This window comes from Anser cygnoides, chromosome 9 (assembly GCF_040182565.1).
Source record: "Anser cygnoides isolate HZ-2024a breed goose chromosome 9, Taihu_goose_T2T_genome, whole genome shotgun sequence".
Lineage (NCBI taxonomy): Eukaryota > Metazoa > Chordata > Aves > Anseriformes > Anatidae > Anser > Anser cygnoides.
The window spans coordinates 5,279,000-5,300,170 of NC_089881.1; the positions used below are offsets into that span (position 1 = coordinate 5,279,000).

General features: G+C 37.3%; 1 protein-coding gene across 5 annotated transcripts in view; it reads right to left on the reverse strand.

Moving 5' to 3' along the window:
- ACSL3 (acyl-CoA synthetase long chain family member 3) overlaps positions 1 to 21,171 on the reverse strand; it is a 49,408-nt gene that overhangs the window by 14,885 nt on the left and 13,352 nt on the right. For all 5 annotated transcript variants that reach the window (XR_010833711.1, XM_067002744.1, XM_067002745.1 and 2 more), the window contains 8 exons: positions 18,702 to 19,123; positions 12,526 to 12,703; positions 6,100 to 6,209; positions 4,222 to 4,360; positions 2,347 to 2,497; positions 1,636 to 1,759; positions 1,271 to 1,342; positions 305 to 444 (listed from right to left, as the gene is read on the reverse strand). Coding sequence is in view for 4 of the 5 variants with exons in the window: in XM_067002744.1 (XP_066858845.1) it covers positions 305 to 444; positions 1,271 to 1,342; positions 1,636 to 1,759; positions 2,347 to 2,497; positions 4,222 to 4,360; positions 6,100 to 6,209; positions 12,526 to 12,703; positions 18,702 to 19,052 (1,265 nt within the window). In the remaining variant the exon portion in view is untranslated. The remainder of the gene's footprint in view (positions 1 to 304; positions 445 to 1,270; positions 1,343 to 1,635; positions 1,760 to 2,346; positions 2,498 to 4,221; positions 4,361 to 6,099; positions 6,210 to 12,525; positions 12,704 to 18,701; positions 19,124 to 21,171) is intronic.

Genomic DNA, 21,171 nt, shown 5'->3' on the forward strand with positions numbered 1-21,171 from the left:
GTAGATTTCCTATCTTACCCAAGAACCGTATAAACTCATCACTAAAGCCCTGATGAACATAATGCAACAAATGTAAATCAGCTTCAAGTTACGTAAGTCTTTTAAATTATATCAGTAAATATTTAAAGCCATCTCACAAACTACAGATTTGTTGTTTCAATTTACAATCCATTACAGGCCTGTCCATGTTTTATTCCAAGGATAAACATTAAAACAAAGAAAAGCATAAAAATCAGATACTGGTCATGTAGCAAGATTTTGGTAAGTATTTTCTGATACCATTAAGAAAAAAAGTTAAAATTACCTATCACAAAGAGGGGTAGTGTAACCTTTAGAAATCTGTTCCATTTTGTAATTGTAGGCCAATATAAATAGATTCCGCTGGAAACTTGTCATTTCATTCACTTTATTCATGACATTTTTGTAGATCCGATCCATAATTTCCTGGTTATAAAAAGAAAAACTTCAACTCAAAGCAAGAGAAATCTTAAATTCAATACAATAAAAAGGAAACAAACTAGAAAATCTAATGTAGCTCAGATGACCAACCACTCCCAGTTGCATTCTCTTCCATTACAAAAAAATAGCAAGATGCTCATATAAAGGAGGAAAGCAGAAATCTGAGCAGGAGCACTATTCAACCCCAAGCTGCCTACTGCTAACTATCCTTGTTCAATTAAGTATTACATGGGTATGAGTCCAATTCTCTTCACTACCACCTCATGTTCACATCAAAAATTAGTGTGAAAGCCAGCACATTGCTTGCTAAACAGGCAAACAACACCTTGTAACATGTTACAAGGTGGAAACATATTTTCTCTTCCCAGGTAAGGTCTAATGAGGTAAAGAGAAGTCTGTGTCAAGGACTGTTTTTATCACGTTGTGGCTGTTTTCAAATCATGTATGTATTATTCCATAAGGTTTATATCTTTTTACATATATATGATTTTAAAACAGCCATCAGGAAGAGAGTACATACCATAAACATGTAAATACACAGCATATATGTATGTACATATCCACACACACTGCTTATTATGATGAACAGATTACTAAAGTGGCGGTCTAATCCCCACTGCTATTTAAACTTCTTCCAAGTTTGACACTCACGTGATGTATGTTTATCTTCAATATATAAATAAATACCAAATATATTATTTTAAGCCAGCTTAAAAAAAATATTTTAAATGATCATTGCATTTATTTTACTGATAAAATTTGAATGATGAGTTTTATCTGTAACATGTTATATTATTCTTTAGTTACTTACAGGAACAGCTGCCATTAGTGTTGGTTTAAGTGTAGTAACATCACCTTTGCTTCCTTTTTTTATTTTAGAGGACTAAAATGAAGAACAAGTTTACTAGCAAACATATTCAAGACTTTTGACATAAGAAACAACATAACATAGCACATCTTCCAATCATTTTTATTTGAATTCTATTTTAAACAATTAACACTAACCCAGAGTATCAGTTATAACTCCCAATATCCTGTTTCATGAGTTGTAGAAATGGAAATGTATTGCAATATCAGACAAATAAACACACCGTATATACATATATAGACAAACACACACAAATAAGATCTGACACAAGTAATTTTCTACTACATGGGCTTATATCAACAACGTACCTGGTCGGCTAATGTCTGCGGTGAAGAGTAACCAATGCGGCATCCATGAGACAGACACACGAGTTCAGCACTCAGTTCCAGAACATGGGCAAGAGGCAAATAGCCAATATAGATGTCTTTTTCCCTGTAAATAATTTTTAAGAAATAGGTTTATGCCACACCATTAGTCACTAAGCTAAATTTATACAAAGCTTACTGAAGAACTAGAAAAGTGGAAGAATGCATTTGAGCTTATGAACGTATTTCAAATATGATGGACTTTGTTTTAAAATCCTTTTATTACATACTATAGATTTATGGCATGAATGAAGTGTGATGTTTTCTCATCCCAAGACAATTAACTGTGTGTTATGGTTGCAAAGGCAGCTCTGTGGACAAGATTAAAAACTGCACCAAACAGAAAGAAACCACAGAATTTAACACTAACCAAAGGAAGTACTGCTTAAGGTAGCTTTCAACCACTCTACTGCAAGGCGGCCTCACAGGCTTTTGTGTCCCGGTCTTGCCCACATACAGAAGATGAGAGAGACAGCACATGGAGTAATTATGTCATTTAATGCAGTACTGGAAGATGCTCAGACATCAGTGCACAGTATGATGCGTCAAAGACAAAGCAACATAACACTGTTAATATTTTACACAATAATTCATCTAAAATTATATGCAGCTACCCAACTTCTTTATTTTTATTAAGTAATTGTTGGTACATACCCCAGATTTGGGATCCTTTCAGCCATTCCAGTTATACCAGCAATTATGTTGCAATGGGAGATCATAACTCCTTTGGGAATTCCTGTGGATCCACTTGTGTACATGATCACTGCAATATCTGAGGGTACAGGCCTGGCCTGCTGTTTGTTCCCTGTAATTTTTATTAAAAAAAGAGAATATATAACATGTGGAAAGCCTATCAGATTGGGAGATCTTACATGCTAACGTATTATAGCAATTGTTCTAATATAACATGACTATTGACATTACATTTTGCTTTCATTTCTGAAAGGACTGTGGGCAAGCTTAAGTGCCTTCATAAAGAGCAGGGACTTCTTTGTGTGAGCTGAGCAATACTTCCAGTGATTGCCCTAGCCTAGGAGACAACTTGGTTCCTGTTACGTTTCCTGTATTCCTGACGAAGACAGAAAAATGGGCAGATCTTTGACTTCTCCAAAACGCCACTGAGCTCCATATGCTTATGAAGCTATGCTGCAATGGTTCCAAGCTGGCACAAGGCAAATCCCCATTTGCAAAGCTACTTTGTCATGCACTTGTAGCAGAGGAGTAACACGCTGCCTCATCTCAGCGCTCACAGCAAGGTTCTGCTGGGCCAACATGACCTCCAATTTCTATAAATATTCAAGTTCAATAGCTTTAATAGGATTAAAGCATTTTTAAATACTTGCACTGAAAGCAAGAAAATATGAAAACAATTGCGTATACTCAGACGAAAAACTGCATAATGTACAATACATGTGGCAAAACACACACTGAATGAGAACAGTGAAAGCATACTTCCCACTCACTGAACCCTGTCCATCCTGTGCAATGACCGGCAGAGAGGAAACAACATAACAAGAACCTCATTGATTTAATGTAACAAGCAGAACATGCTTGACCATAAAAAATTTCTTGTAGTATTCCATAATTTATGAGTGGTTAACTCTACAAAGGTAACGTTCCTTTATTGCATGCAATGTTTGAAAGACTGGAGGAAGAAGGATTAGACACCTTGTTACATAGCAAATGCATCAAAAAGCCTCAAGGAGCTAATGAGTTGTAGCCATAATTTATTCTGTTGGTGTTTTCTTAAACAATTTTAAGAGTAAACAAAATTGGTACATCAAAAAGGGAAAACAATCTTTCTAAAAAATTGAGAGGTTATCATGTTGGCAGCACAACTGCCATTCCCCTAAACTTCAACAGCAGGCAGATTAAACACCCATCCCACTCCTAAAACAAAATTCATTGCAACAGTCATGTGCCTTCAATGATTAGAAGACTCTGAAAACACAAAGAACAAGAACAAAAGCAACTATTGAATATAATGAAACCTTAAGATACTAGATTTAGCAGCCCTTCAGAGCTAAGAGTAAAAATTTGTTATGACAAGATAGTTAAAACACCTTCTGAAATTCTTTATTTCTAACTCTAAGAATGTTACATCGTTTGGAAATAAATTTCAAGAAAATTATATAGTAGATTGAGACTATCAGACTTACAATAACCGTGACCAAGTTCTACCCGGTTTAAATAGCTATTTTACATTTTGTTATTTGTGAATTTACTGGTAGTGTATTACTGATGCCTTTTGCTATAAAATGCAGAAGTATTTCCTCTGTGTGTTCTAAATAACCTGTTTTTAATTCATCTGATCATAAGAATGCATGCTAAATTTCTATCCTGGTCTAAACAGATATGCTAAAAATTATTCTTTGACATACATGATACTTGTGGAGAAGACTGTTTTTATTAAAAACATTTTATCCACTGCATAATTTTCTGAGACATGCAATTTTCCCAAATTTACTCAACAGGGTCAAAGTAGGACAATAATTTACATGATCCAAAAGGAAAGAAGAGAGAACCTACCAGCATCTGCCTTGGCACCCATAGCTTGCACGGAAGCCATAGTGTGAACAATGACACCCTTGGGAAACTCTGACCATGTTGTTGGTTTGCCGTCCACTGTAATAATATGTCGCAGCAGCGGAACTTGAGAAACAATTTCCTGTGGAAATTCAGACATCAATCATGAAATTTGTGCCAACAAGAAAAAAAGAAATTTATCTATTACACACGTTAAAAAAGACAAAATATCTGAACATTTATTTACAATATCAGAGGATAAACCTATCTAGCTCAAATAGCTGCAAAGCTTGAAACTTTCCACATTTAGATATGTGGGATTAATTGAACTTTCCACCTAGAAGTCCAAATTATTTTCCATCCATTTACTAATCTGGGTCTTATTTCAAGAAAAGCCCACAAATAAGACTATGAAGATCAGAAGAGATAACTGACTTTCCACTCTCACAGAACACTGAGAAGAAAAGGTCCTGGGCAGCTGGCGACACCGAGATCATGACAATACTTTGGTTACTCCTTGTTTACTATGCTGTTTAAAATAACCAACAGCAAGCAAAAATACATAAAATGATTACTTAAGCAATAGTTAAATATTTCAAACAAAACCCAAGTTTTCAGACAGTTGTCAAAGTTCCAGAGAAAGAAGATATAATCATCATCTCTAGCGGATGAAATTCATTCTCTTACAATGCACATTTATTTCAGCTTGCAGTACATATAGTCTAATAACTTGAGAGAAAAACATAAGGCTTGGAAAATTCTCTCTCAACATGCAGCAATATTGCAGAGCTTTTAATTAAACAACAACTCTACGTGAAAGGTCTAGTTCCTCCAAAACACACTATGACCAGACTCATGCAGGTTTGTTTTTCCACCTCCGTATTCTATCTGGGTCAGTAAGGTCTCAGAAAACAGTGGGTATCCTGCACTCCGAGTTTTGCCAAATAAAGAGACCACCACAAAGTTACCACACATCACTTGTTTCGTAGACCTCTTGGACTGGCAGAGACAAGGCAGGGGTAAGTTACATGAATTGTAAGAACTGTAAGTGCTACAGGCCTGTAGATGCCCTGGACAGTTAACCATGGAACAATTAATACACAATAATCAGCAGCTGATACTAACTCGCTCATACTCTTAAAGACCTAAACCTCTGGAGAAAGGAGCAACTGGGTCTGAGAAGTTCTTATGAAACCGGTTAAGGAACTTCACTGATCATTTACAGCACTTTGGAGTCTGAAGCAAGGCATCTAAGTTTCTGCAGCCTCCCAATTGCCCAGAATCACAATTGGTTAAGGCATGAAATTAAAACCCTTAATCACTCTTATCATGTTGTTGGGATTTATTTAACAGAAAATATTCAATTAAATACAAAATACATTTGGGGGGGGAATTTTTTTTGGACTATACTAATGTTCGTTAAGCTTTCTCTGCGCTAGAAAAGAGTTCTAACTCTCCGAGCATTTGTCTTTACATTTAAGAGCCATTCTCTCCTGGGAAAACGTCCAAGAAGTATGATCACTTTTAGCTATTCATATATAGTTCATACATTTTTCTGTTCTTCATATTTCCTTCAAACTGTTGATTTTACAGGCACTAAATCCACCCAAAAACCACAGAATTTCCTTGTAAAGGTGTTGTTCCAGACAGGATTACAGCTCTTCAGTAGTGCAAATAGCTCATCTTGTTCTCAGAAGTCATTTGGGAGCTTAAATCCCAAAGTTAACTATTTTTTTTCTGTATATGAAGATAGATACAAAATTCGTGTTCTGTAAGAACTGTCTGCACTACAGAAAGGCAATAAATCGTTGTTCCATACAGCTACCAGGCCGTTTAACAATGAGATACACTGGAGAAAGGCACACAAATAAGCTTTCTGACCTTCAATTTTGTTTGCATCAATTCTTTACTAGTAATGATGGTGGTCACCTCCGTTTCATTGAGCCCGTGTACTATTGCTGCACCTCCTAGAGTAGCGTACAGAGTAACAACTGAAACAAAGAAAAAGAACAGGTGAATCTTTGTTTTACGCTTTCACATTCAGTTTTATAACAAAGGGCTGAGATTAACCTGTACTAAGTTAGGCAGAACAGTAAAACTATTTGTCAACTAATAGGAAGGTGGTGTAGTTTTGTACTTTAAAAATACACATTATGTGTATTTAAATACAACGTAATTTTCAGTTATTCACAGGGGGAACAAAGAGCAAATATTGTATGTGTGACTGTTTGCTACTTTTCAAGCTCTGGTTTGTAGTATAAAACCACATTACCCTATGTAATTCTCTTCTAGATCTGCTCTCTCATCTTCATGGTTTTTACTATTTTAAAAGTACATATCTGTTCTCAATTTAATAAATACACTGTTTTACAGTCCTTTTGTACACAGGTAAGAAACAGTATTTATTTGACTTTTCAGAATTCGTATACTCTTGTCACTAGCCTCGTACAACAGACTGCTAAGAAGAAATTATTAGACTATTGTTGTACATCTTATCGGCAGATTAGTTCTCTTACTTGGTAATAAATGTGTGACTATCATACCCTCCCATCTATTTAAAGCAACAAAATTAAGGTTTAATCACCACAGTCACAGCATTGAACTGACATCATGAGAATACAGAATAGTAAGGTAAGAAAACATTGAGGAGACTGACTCTTAGAAAAACTACATTTCTGGTATTTAAGGGCAGCTCATTAGTGATAGAGTGTTAAACCACAGTTATTTCAGATTAACGATTTTAAAACCAGATTTCATTTCCTGCCATTTTTATGGGATCTGTGTGAGAAAAGAAAGGCAGAGGCCGGGGGAAAAAAAGGCAGCTCAGAAAGGAAGAGAGGTATTACTCTCAAAAAAAAAAAGTGATTTCCTGTTTTCCAAGCAGAATGCTAAATAGGGGAATAGCACTTTACTACAGCTCACATCTTGAAAAACTTTAAAGATCAGATATCAGAACTACTGAGAATTACAACATCAGTGCTGGAAGTCCTATCACATTAAGTATCTGAATTTATTTAACTAAATTTAGCTGAAAACTTCAACATAGCAATAATTATTAGAACAAGACACCCTATTACAAATTAGGGCTGTACTGCAGCAGCAGATCAAACTCCATTGTATCCTGAGGATTTAAAATTCATGGGGTTATTAACTCAGTACAGCAGAGTAAGGAAGAACTCAGCAGCACACATTTCTTACACAGAGAAGTAAATAGCTGACCTCTACTTATTTTTTCCTCCTTAAAACAGTCTATCATAGTTCAGAACTGTTGCAGGGCAAATGCACATGCACTGTGTTTTCTTTAATTTGGTGGGAGCAAAGTCCAGAAGAGTGCCTCTACTAGTTCCCACGAGCTCTCCCTACTTACTTCGGTGACCCCTGTTATATAAACATCTAGCAGAAATTCAGTTTGGCTTGGGAGCCAACAAGCACAACCGAAACGCCACACTGCTTCGAAAGTAGAATCTCCAAACTAACCATTTATATAATTAATTACTCATCAACAAAATAAATACATCGAAAACAACCTAGGGTTATGTGACAGAGAAAAGAAACAGACATATACCATTTATAAAATGGTGTCTGTCCACGAATGATGTCATGGAGAGGAAGAAACCGAGCAGTGACTGACCTGTGAAATTCTCACTTCTCCATATTAGCACCTAAAATTTTTTCCAGCACATCTGAAAATTGTTTAGGCATTAGCCCTCCCTTCCTTTTTGTCTTGAAGATATACCAAATCCCAAAGGGATTATCTTTTGTGCTTATCTTTACATATGCAATATTAAACGCAAGTCTTAAATTCAAAACAAATTTCAATCTCTGCTACAGATATCACTCTTTTTTAGCGTTTTTCCCTATTTTTCAACTAACAATCCCATTCTACCTCTGGCAAATGCAAGACTTACATAGTTTCAAATGATGCTAAAATAACAAACAAGAACATAGAGTATTTCTCATCATCAAACCACTTTTTCTGTGTGAGTAATACGCAACATAAAAATGACTTTTTCCATTTTAATTCTCAAATACAAAAGACACTCTCTCCAGCACCAGGTACAAAGCACGTGAACCTGTTCTGTTAGCAAAAATTCTGTGCATGTACCATCAGATTTAAAACATTTCATGTTCAGAAAGTGTCACAACACTACCAGAGCAGTTGCAGTTAGCAGTCGTGATACCTGAAAACTGAAAAGTGTTAATATAGGCAATTTTGCAATGCCTTGCCACACTACTACTTCAACAAAAACTGAGTTTTATCATTCATTCAGCAAAACGACCGCATGAATGCTGCAGGGTAACATTATCACCTGCCAACACACAGGTCACAACTCCACGTAAGATGACATACAGCTCACATGCTAAATACCACGTCAGACAGCAGACAGTGTGCTGAAGCACGTCTCAACAGGGGAATTTAAAACATTAGCCCAACAAAACCAAAAGCATATGCATACCATTCTACACACGACATCCATCCACTCACTATCTTAATTTTTTTTCCCCAAATTACGAAGTCTTCCTAGTATTCGTAAATGTACTTCACTTCCAATGTTAGAATAACTGATGCAAGCCTTTTTATTTTATTCCCAGGACAGTCACTGAGAATCTAATATGCCAAAAGTGCTAAAAGGGAACTGACACGGTGTACTAGAAGCCTAGTTACAAAGCAACACATTTGAGAACAGCCTGTGCAGATAAATCTCTGCTCTGGAAGGAACATTAACAGCAGTCACTCAATGAAGAGAGGATCAAAAATACCGAATTTAGGTAGGAGGGCACCTGGGAAGATCACACAGTCCAACCACCTGCTCAAAAGAGGTCATTAGAGCAGGGTGCTCAGTTTTGAGCATCTCCAGGGATGGAGATTTCACAACGCTGCTAAGCTCCTGTTCTGGTATTTAAGCACCCTCACAGGGAACAAGTTTTTCCTATTATCTAATCAAACATTTCTGTGTTTCAACTCATGTCTGTTGCCTCCTGTCTTATCAGAACACACCTTTGAGCAGAGTCTGGCTTCGCCCCCTGCATGTTCCCATTATGTAGATTTATTTAGTCAGCACTGAGATCTCAACTCACTTGTCTTAATGCTGAGCAGACCCTTTCTATCAGCCTCTCCTCATACGTCATGTTTTCCAACCCCTTCATCACCCTGGCAGCCCTCCACTGGACTCATTCCAACACATCATTGTCTTTCTTCTACAGGGAAGCCCCAAACTGGACACAGCACTCTGGATCTGGTCTCAGCAGTGTTCAAACAGAAGGGAAGGCTCACTTCCCTGAACCTACTTGCTACACTTGTGCTACCACTGCCCAGGATGCTGATGGCCTTCACTGCAAAGACACACGACGTGCTCACATTTAATTCACTGTCCACACGGACCTGCAGGTCCTTTTGTGCAAGCTGCTCTCCTCCCAACTTTGTCCCAGTCTGTACTGGTACATGCTGTTATTTTAGTACAGGTGCAGGAATTTGTAGTTGCCTGTGTTGAACTTGACGAAGTTCCTGTCAGCCCACTTCTCCAGCCAGCAAGGTCCCTCCTCAATAAAGGCATTAAACAACAATGGTCTCACCATCAATCCCAAAAGGCTGGCAGCTAACTCTGTACTGCTGATCATAGGCTTTTCAGCTAATGGTCTAAGGAATTCTCCATCCACTGTATCACCTAGCAGTGTGCCCAGGTGGCCAAGAAGGCCAACAGCATCCTGGCCTGTATAAGAAGCAGTGTGGCCAGCAGGTCTAGGGAAGTGATTGTGCCCCTGTACTCGGCTCTGGTGAGGCCGCACCTCGAGTACTGTGTTCAGTTTTGGGCCCCTCGCTACAGGAAGGACATGGACGTGCTCGAGCGAGTCCAGAGAAGGGCGACCAAGCTGGTGAGGGGTCTGGAGAACAAGTCTTACGAGGAGCGGCTGAGGGAGCTGGGCTTGTTCAGCCTGGAGAAGAGGAGGCTCAGGGGAGACCTCATCGCTCTCTACAGGTACCTTAAAGGAGGCTGTAGAGAGGTGGGGGTTGGTCTGTTCTCCCATGTGCCTGGTGACAGGACGAGGGGGAATGGGCGAAAGTTGCGCCAGGGGAGGTTTAGGTTGGATGTTAGGAAGAACTTCTTTACCGAAAGGGTCATTAAGCATTGGAATGGGCTGCCCAGGGAGGTGGTGGAGTCACCATCCCTGGAGGTCTTTAAAAGACGTTTAGATGTAGAGCTTAGCGATATGGTTTAGTGGAGTACTTAGTGTTAGGTCGGAGGTTGGACTCGATGATCTTGAGGTCTCTTCCAACCTAGAAATCTGTGATACTGTGATACTGTGTGATCTACTCATCCAGTCTCTCTCTCTCTAGTTAGCTGAGCAGACGCTATAGGAGACTGTACCAGAGACGTTGCTAAAGTCACAGTATCCACTTTTCCCCCTTGCCCAGAGAGACAGTCATCTCATCATAGAAGGCAAAGAGGCAGATGTGGAAAAGGTACGAGCTACTGCAGCTTATCCTGTAAACAACCTGACCCTTAAAGCTGAGGGGATAATATAGCATAAGGGAATATACAAAATAACCATACAGAACTGCATGAAAACTGCTATATAGTCGTAACTCTATGGCTTATCAAGCAAATGGTTAGTGCAGAGAGTGATCATTTTAGATACAATTCTGCTAGGTTTGCTTCCAAAATCTGCGTGATACACATCTTCAGTGTAGGTTGGTAGTAAACCAGAAATTCCTGCACATCTGACTTTTATGACCTGGTTCTTAGTAAAGAAGATTAAACATGGTATGGGACAGGAGAGGCCAAAGCCCACAAGGAACAGCAGCTTTTAAGGTGTCCTTTGTGAAAATAAGGAATGCTCCCCTGAGAATGCCCCCACCACAGGCCTGCAATTATGTGGATGGCATATTAAGGCATGGCGATGAAATGGACATCAGAAAATAACGCCTATACCAAGCCAAGATCAGCACTCGATGGGTTTCTTCACAAGAAACTTAGGCCTAGAGCTCCTGCACATATCCCTGTGCCTATGCTCAGGCCAGGTTAGGGCACACAGCAGGCTTTCTGCCTTGGCTGAGAGGCATCTTCAACACCACCGTGGCCCTTTATGTGACTCACATGAGGAGAGCGGAGCAGCCTGGCCTTACATCTGTCTGTGTGCCGCGCTGCGAAGTGAAGCTGTGTGAGGACAGCTCCAGCCACAACGCCCTGTTCTGCTGCCCCTCAAAAGGCACCTCCAGCACAGCCTGCAACCAGCCCGTGTACACATCCAGCACCAAACTGCCAGGAAAGCACCTTCTCCTCCTTGAACTGAATCTGCATTGCCCCACTCTTAGTGGTCTCAGCAATGAAATCCCATAGGACTAAAGGATCAGTAACCAGAAGCTGGACTGTCACCAGACAGAAGAGCCCAGAAGACATCTCTCTTACAGTCACTGCGTGAGAAAATAAGGAGCATTGTCCAGCTCAGAGGGCTGAGTCTCAGACCACTGCCAGGGTTAAGGATCCAGTTACTGTACGATTAAACCAGATACTATCAATGAGAGCGAGACTGACTTTAAATAGCTCACCAAAACTAAACATAGGACAGCAAAGTGTCTGAAGTAGCAAGCAGGACTCAAGGCCATTCTCAGACAAAGTCTCAGATTAGCATTCAAGTAATATTAGAATTCAGTAAATGACAGAATAGACTATGAGAAAGTCAAGAGGCAGAAAGAAGAGAAAGCAAAATAAAAAAGTATCAGGCTCTGCTTAAGGTATGAATTAAGCAGTGTCTTATAGCTCGGTAGAGGAGTTACTAAGCAAATTTTTAATCAGAAAGAGCTCTCTAAAGTAAGTTCATGACCTACTCATTCCTTTTCACTTTTTAGAGTTAATGTGTTTAACTAAAATCAAAATTGAAGAACTGACAAGATGCCCAGTTAAAATAGAACTTACAGGCACAGATGAAGGTTTGACGTCAACTCCTTAAATTGAGTCAACGCATTCATGTGTGATTTTTGTTTGTTTGTTTTTAGGAACTTGGGAATCTGTACTGATTTGAGATTAGAAGAAAACAAACCTCTCTCAGAAATTCATTGAACACGATGTATTTACTGAAACCATACTCCAGCTGCAAACACATACAGGTTTCCCCATTTAGTAAAGCAACTACCAAGTACACCGTTTCTACCTTATGCAGTTTTGTGGGTTTGTTTTTAATTTTTAAGTGTTCTATATAAACATCATATAAACTTTTATTAGTGTGTAAGGTGAAGAAAAAGGTTTATTTTCAGATTGTACTGTTAGGTTAAAAGACATCAAAATCTTAGGAAAGCCTCATACTTACGCTGGTAGTTGCACATGAAGCAGGCTTGTGCTGCAATCATCCACTCAGCTCTAGTCTCACAGAAGATAGCAATGTTGGTCTTTGGTTGCTGACCCAACACTGCTAAGCCATTTCCAAAATTAACAGCTTTAACATATACATCTTCATATGAAAGCCAGGTGTATTTGCCAAGGATGACCTAATAAGGATAATAAATTCAATTTAGAAAACAAAAAGCCTTAGCATATGTCCTACTTCATCTTTATCCACATGAATAAGTCACAGATGTTTGAAGTAAAAGTTGTTTGAATTATAACACCAGTTTATTCAATATAATGAATAATGTTCTTCGCCAAGATTACAGGGGCTGTGGAAGTTCCAACACAAATACTGCGACACCTCTATGCACGTCACCACCTTTGTTGCTGTTTTCACAATAGGAGAACACCCTATTCCCACTGTGTCCTACGCAGATATGATACTTAGGTGTTAATCTGATGAAAAACTCCAAGGAAACTGGAATTCAGAAAGCACTGGATCAATGGATTCTCGGTCAGAAATTGTGAAATTCCCTTCCCTTTGTTTGTTCCGAAACTAATGTCGGGGGAAGAGTAATCTTCTTGCCGTTTTTTACTGCTAAACAAAAGTGGGACAGCAGACTGGACAGGAAATTACTGGCAAATATCAGCACTGAAAAGCCATGTGGAAAAAGTTAAGCAATCTCATTTTTCTTCATCACGGGAAAGCTGTTGCACAGGAAAATTGGATATGAATTTACAGTTCACTATCTAACAGGTTTCTGTGCGTACACTTGCACCTTACGGTACCATTTTCTCAAAGAGCGACATGTTATTTTGAGGATATCCTAGAAATTTTCACATACAGATGCACTACAAAATGGTTTGCACTGAAAATTCAAAGTCTAAATGATTATACCTTACCCGTCTAGTTATACAAGCACCCTGACAATTTTGAAACATATCATTTTCATTGGTCAATTATTTCAGACCTTTCCTTTCACTACAATGCATTAATAAAAAAAGACAACAACAAAAAAAAGAAAACTTCTCCCTCATCACCCTGTTCTGTTTTCCAGATTTAATTTTTGAAATTTAACTAAATTTTGAAGTTGTAGGCTATAAAATCTAACTTTTCTGACATCTCTAATAAGGCTGTATTTCCAAACTTCCTAACAAAATGGATTTGAAAATCTCTCTCAAATTTTAATAGAACAGAAAAATAAATTCTAATAGAATTCTTTTATCAAAACACTTTCCAACACTGCTGATGTTTACCTGTGAATAACTGAGTTGTACTCACTACAGCCTTGTTGCATATTGTCCATTAACATACATGTTCTGCAAGACAATGCTTTCTTAACTCATGATAGGCACAGAGGAAGATGCTTAGAAATTTCACAAGTATTTTCATTAGAAAATATTTATCAAAATGGGAAAACAATATTTGCCATCAACAGCAATACTCAGCGATTCCACCAAAACATAGACACATCTCACACGGATTATCTGCTCAGGATTTCCTGCCTTATTTACAGGAAGTTTGCTTCACTGGCAAGCAGGCTGTTCAAGAGCCCAAAACCTTAAGGTCACTGCCAATTCCTCTGCTGTACCTGGTAGAGAACCACAGCAGAGATGCTGCCTGGTCACACGCAACACCACGGGCAGTGCCTGGGTACCGGCACCGACTCGCTGGTCGGATGCCAAGGAGGACCTAGGACTTCATCCGGTTGACACACTAAGGTAGTTCTGGTGTGGAAATATTTTAATGTTTCCAAAAACAATATTGCACATTTTCCAGTCCATTAAAACTTCAGTTATTTCAAATTCTAATTTCAATTTGGGGCATTTTTCCCCCCAGACTCAGCATTTTTGACAGACTTGCAAATTCTCAACAAAACAGTTTCCACCACCTTACACTACTTACAGAATGGTATCAGAAGGCCTTACTGCTGCTTTCCTTTCTTAAGGCATTAAACAATCCACAGAAAGGGCCTAACACATTGGAAGCTACATTTCTGAAGAACACTGATGTGTGGCCTCTTCCGATCAGGTTATGTTGACGTCTACCTTTGCTGCTGCTTTCCACGTATTGAAATTCTCATGTCCTCTATCCCCTCCCTATTGCATATTCATATACTGCCTCTGTCCGTATGCCCCTTTCTTTTGGGCATCCCTATACGCTTCCTTTGAGGAATATAGAGCAGGTTTTGGTTTCTCTCACCCTTACACTTGAGTACTAGTCTCCAAATGCATCTCTCTTCTTGGCCCTTTCCTCAGCAGCTTTTCACAAATATTTTTTCCATGTACAGTTTGTACTGTAAACAGCTGTTAAGACTGATGGTAAGCACCATAATCTTTTGAGTGTTCACACACATGCTTTATTTTACAACTTTCAGAACTTCTTCCTGCTTGGTAACTACTTACACATGTAAAGAAAATAACGGTCCAAGAGTTTGCAAGAGAAGGGCCCAAGAAGCCAACATTATTTGTAACTGATTAAACAGACATACAAAACCAAGCATTAAATCAGAAGCAACAGAACCTCTGAATGTTTTCTTAGAAATAGCATATTAATAGAAAAATACTGCCCTCTAGTGCACTCAGTTTTTAAATGCACTTAGTTGCAAGTTATTAAAATATTTAAATTATATACTTCAGTGCACTGGACAATATTATTAAATATCAGTACTGTGTTAATATTTGGAAAGCTGTCAAACTATTAAAGAATAAGTTATTGCTACAAGATTAACATTTTTTTAACCTGGACTTTAGGGCAACTGTATTCACATCCTTAGTATGAAAGTATCATAAAATGTTCTCAAAGAAACAGCAGGTGCATGGAGAGTCACAAAGCTACCCAACCTCAGTCACCACTCACAATCTTCTGAAGAGTAGCTTATAAGGCTCAAAGAATCTCAGCTACAATTTGAAATCCACTGATCCCAAGTTAAACATATTTCCTTGTAGAAAAATGTATTAAAAATGCAAAAAGAGGTTCTTTGCAATGTCTACTTTTGGCCTTATTTTACATGAAAACATGGATTGCTACTGAACAATTCTAGGGGAAAAAAAAACACCCTGAAGTATTATTTACATAAGACCACCCTATGTTTTTCATCATCATCAACTACCCTTGTGCTGCTCAACGACTTGTCATGGCAAGAACCTTCTTGCAGCCCCACAGCAGATTTCAATACCAGCTAACCTTAGCGCCATTTCTTACGAGGAACAATGTTGCTACCTTGCTGCTCATCTCCCTCTTTCCAGATTTTTTATGAAAGTGTTAAAGAGCACAGATTTCACATTATGAAACTCCTGCCACCATAAGCACCAGATAACTACCCTCATGCTTTATTTCCTGCCTTTGTTTGCACTGACTAGACCAGGACAAGGCTATGAAACTGCAGGCTCTTTAACCTCTTTGGTGACGTTCTTTGCAAACATTTTGTGGACACCGAAGTACACCACCTCAACTGGACCACTCCAGCTCACGTGCCTACTGTTTCAAAAGAGCCTGGCAGGTTTTAGAAGCATCCCTTTCCTCTACCAAAATCATGTCTTCTTTTCGACATTGTGTCTTATTTACTATGTTTCCACTAATGCTGCTCTTCATTACTAATCCTTTTCAAAAAAAAAAAAAGCAACAAACAAAAGTAAATAAATGAAAAAAGACACCTCCAGAAAACTATGAAAATAGAGCAGAAATCTACAAGCAAAGCAAAATCCACATACCAACATATAGGAAATCAAGCACATGACAACGAAACCTGTAGCTAAGGTGATACAAAATAATTAACCAACAGAATAAAGTTCATCTATGGGCATCAAAAAAAAAATTTAAACTTATAAACTCCACACTTCTTTCTCAAATTCTTACATCTTAACTCAAGGATTTTATCCTGACTTGAATACATACTTTATGAAATTAATAGTAGGTTATTTCATCCCAACATTAAAACATTTTTTATGAAATTTATATTAGGTATGCTGTCAAATCTTTGTATTAAAGGACATCATAGAAGGAAACAGAAACACTGACTACATAGGAAAATTTATTTTCTTCTGCGCGCTTTGCATTTAATGTTTTTGTTGTTTTTTTAGTTAATGTCTATGAATTTCTGATTTTTTGGCCAGTAAAAAGGAATAACTCTTACAAACAAGATCACAAAAATTCAAGAAGTTACGGATTATCACAGATACCATTGCTCTCAGAAGATATTACAGTAGTACATGATCTTAAAGATGTTAAATATCTAGCTTTAAATAATTTTTGCTAGTGCGAGTTACTAAGTGTGAATACGCTTAGTTTTTCTAAGAATCAGAAGCTCACTTTCAGGGGATATTTATTTACCCAAATAATTTCTCATTAATTAGGCTAATCTAACTGTGCAATTTGCACATCAGAAAGACACCTTCTAATAGATTATGCAATTCAGTACACAGATCCATGATCTACATTGAGATCTGCCACTGACTTGCAGATGACCTCAGAAAAATGTATCAATCATTCCCACCACTCCGTTCAATTTCTGGAATGAAATAAATAAATAACAAGTTTTGCAACTCCTGTAAGATATACAAATTATATGCATTACACATAAGAATTAAGAACTGTCATGTACATTTTCAAAAACCTGCACCAAATAAACCTTCGACTTTGCCTTCACTAAAGGGAACCAAGCAATAACAAAGATATATGGTATGAAAGAGAAAATTCAAAGGAAAAGAACCCTAACATTCAGAAGCAAAGGCACCTTGTGAAATCTTCATGTTTACTCACTTGCTAAAGCATGCTATGAGATATTAAGAAACACTGTATTCCTAATGGAAAAATAAAATTTAAAAAAGTACAGTTACATGATAATGCCACAACCTGGAACAGCATACCGCTAGGGCGAGCATGGTAACCGACCATAATGAACTGTTGTGTCAAGCTTAGATAGAATTACCTAGCTTAAGTAATTTCTGAGCCTAAAAACAAGTAATTTAAGTAGGTCAACATCAACATTCTTCAACTTTCCACTATTCGGAATGAATTGCTTGCATAATGGGAAAGGCTAAAACTCCTAAGTTCTTAAGTCTTGTGCTACTAATTATATTTGAAGAACAGAGCACAGATCACCCGCAGCCAAAGTTCTGATCTGTGCTCAGAAGCCCAGTTTGCACAACACAAACTTCTTTCTGTTTCTTTACAGGGCAATGAAGTAAGAAAACATGCATCAAACCAGACCGTAGGTTAAACAGCATTTACCTCATAGTTAATTTTAACTCTAATGACTGAGAGGAAGTTCCACTAACAAAGCTTCTGTAAAGATTTTAAACATAACTAAATTTTGCCAGGCATTGAGATATAAACCAAATTCTACTTTAAGCATTAATCTCCTATATCAGAATTAAAATTAGCATTGTTTAAGGAATCCTTTATTATATAATTTTTTCTTCTACAGGAAAACTAATCTGAACCAAGAATTGTCTTAAGAGCATGTAGTTAACTTCTAATACAGAAGCAAAGAACTTGAACACTTATTTGCACATATATGTATATCCTGTTTACGGTACCTTGACTTGCTTCTTCAGGCAAAACTGTATTTTTAAATGCCTCTGAACAAACATGAATCAGCAACCAACAACACAGGCCTGAACTTAAAAGGCTACAAAAACCTCAGTCCCTCCAAACAACAAAGTTTTATACTGAAATTGCATCTCCCTCCCCACACTATGATTACAGATTAGCAGAGGAGTGGTTGGGTAAAACTGTAAATGCTTAATTTATAATTAAGTTCACTGAAAAGGCACATCTGAGTATAAAGCATCTACTAATTTTCTCTACTATATCTAATATAGTTCAGAATAATACAAAGGGAAACCTTTTTCATTCACCTAAAATAAAAACTTTAAAGCCTCTTACATCATCTGCTAAATCCTTTTTTAAAAAAATAAACACATTTGTGCTTTTTTTTTGGCTGAGACTATAACAAAGGATACCTACTCAAGAATGCAAAAAGAAGTTTTAGATTTATTTTATGGGAATTATATAACTTAATTCTTTCCACAACTACATAATCTAAGCAGAGAAACTTTCTTTTTTCACACAATTTGCTTTGCTGGGCTAGAACTGTTGCAACAGAAAACAAACACTTCGAAAAAAGATCTTGAAGGCAGACAGCAAAAACTCACCTTTTTAAAAACCTTTCCTGACGGTTGGATTTCATCTTCCTCTTTCAGGATTTCACGTGTTCCCAAGAGCTTTTTGTCCTTAAATTTCGTTTTAGCATACTTAAAAACTTTGTCGAGTGTATCACACCCAGGATATAAAACTGAAGCTAAGCAATGTAGACTGTTAACAGACCTGTATGGACCCCCAGGTCTGTTATTCACAGGTTTAGCTTTAACCTGCTTGGCTTTTGCTATAGCCTGCCTTGATCCTGAAAATATGTACCATGGAATGTACGTTACAACCGAGTACACCAAGATTATAAAGTTTATAAACTGCAGAAGAATGGGGTTGATGTTATGCTTCAGCTTCATTTTGGCGGCCTTTGAAGGTTACAAGGGAGAGTCTGACAACATGGATCAATCAGACAGGGATCCAAAAAGACCTGGGGGGGGGAAAAAGAAAAAAAAAAAAAGAAAAATTTAGCAGTAAACTCTACATACATTGGGGGGATGGGGGGTATTTTCAGACATGTTATTACAATCCACATCAGAAGTAGGCCTTTTTATGCAGAAATCAGGCTAAAAGTCTTAATCGTTAACACAAACATCACAAGACACCCATACAAGAGGAAACATTTCCATTTCCATTTAACAGACTGCAGTACTGATTAGTATTTTTCTTTTGATACTGTACAACACAAATACAGAATTGTTAAGGAATTCAAGGACTTGGGGTTTTAATTAAGTTACACATATAATCACATAACATTTTGAGATAAATATAGACCATTCACATTTTCAAAAGATTCTCTCCGATCACACCAGAACTCCTATATGCCTATCTTAACTAGCGATCTGCATGTCCTTCAACTGTAGACAATCAACCTCCATACAAGCCCTAAAAAAAAAATAATAATAATAATAATGCTACCATTCTATAAATGGGAACCCTACTCACTAAGTATGTTCAAATGCCTTCCAAGCATCATGCAGATTGGGACACCTACCTAAGAATCTTCAATTCCTAGGGACTTTCCATTAGTTGCAAGATTTCAGACTTACTACTTGTATGCAATCAACACTTTTTTTTTTTGAAATGTAAATAAACATAATAAATTACATAATAGTTCATAAATTTTGGAAAATGGTTTTTTAAAAAATTCCCCCAAATCCTAGCAACCACAGTATGAAGAGATTGTGCAACTTTTTCCAGTGTCCTTAACAATACCAGTACCACTTTTACTTTCTTTTTTACTATCATTTATCACATCTAACAAACATGATGATTCAACTTCCTAATGTGTTCTACTGTGGAGGAAATAAATTATCTAAACAAAAGATCCACACAATCAAAAAAATAATTAAAATCATTATGGGAAATCGGGGCCAATTGTCATAATGGCTGAAGATGAATTTCTGCAACAGTGAATGAGCTACCAGTTACAAAAGTAATTGTTTTGCACATAAAAGCGAAACAAACAGTCTGACTATAAATACATTTAATTTAGTTAACCGTTCAAAGGTATTGATACAACTACATTAAGTGCAATAACATAAATCAAAAAACTAATACTGATGTATATGTAAGATGCACATATTTGTTTGTTTTTTCCCTAAATGAAGTTTTCATTCATAAAATACAATGCCAATACTGTATCATTTCTGGTGATGTCTTACAACATTCACTGAGTTTGAAAACGCTAAAAAAAAAAAGAAAAAATAATGCTTATCTATGATTCAGTAATGGAAAGAAAACTTGCTTCATTATGAATCTTAGATTTGTAGGTCCTTTTTTAAAGGAATCAATCCAATATCCTCCATTCGTAGGATAGGATTAATTCTATCTACCTTTCTCTAAATTAATTTCTTAGAATGCCAGCAAAAATACTTCAATGTCAACTTCTTCCCTAACAAGCTACTGTAACCTCACCACTAACACTTCTTCACTGTAGGCAGTACAGCACCCAGACAATATATACTTAAAGCACGGGAGCTCTTCATAGTAGAGACTTAAGGGATCAAGCAGCAGCAGGGCAAAGGGATTTAAAACCAAAAATGGAACAACGCATATATTTTAATTTTCAGATCAAAGGAAAACCAAGTGATGACATAAAAAAACACTTAAGTAGGTTAAAGGGCAAATTCAGTAATCGTTTGAAGAGACTTATGTTCTTAGGCTGTCACTGAAGGATACTTAATGGAAATAATCATGTGCCAGCCAATAAGCTACTGCAGTCCAGAAAAATTATGTTGCTGTTGATGGCAGCATAGAATGTGATGTTTTAAAGCAGAATCCAGAGTTCACCAGACAAACGTTCACCCGTTTTACAGAAAGGTATGCATCATACTATAAACTTGACTGGCCCAACTCAGGGAAAGGAAGAGAAGACATGTTTTTTCTTTTCTCCTTATAAAGCTGGAGAAGTTCTTTGTGTCTACAAAGTAGAAAAAGAGTTTAACCACCGTGACAAGCAAAAATGAAAACAACTGA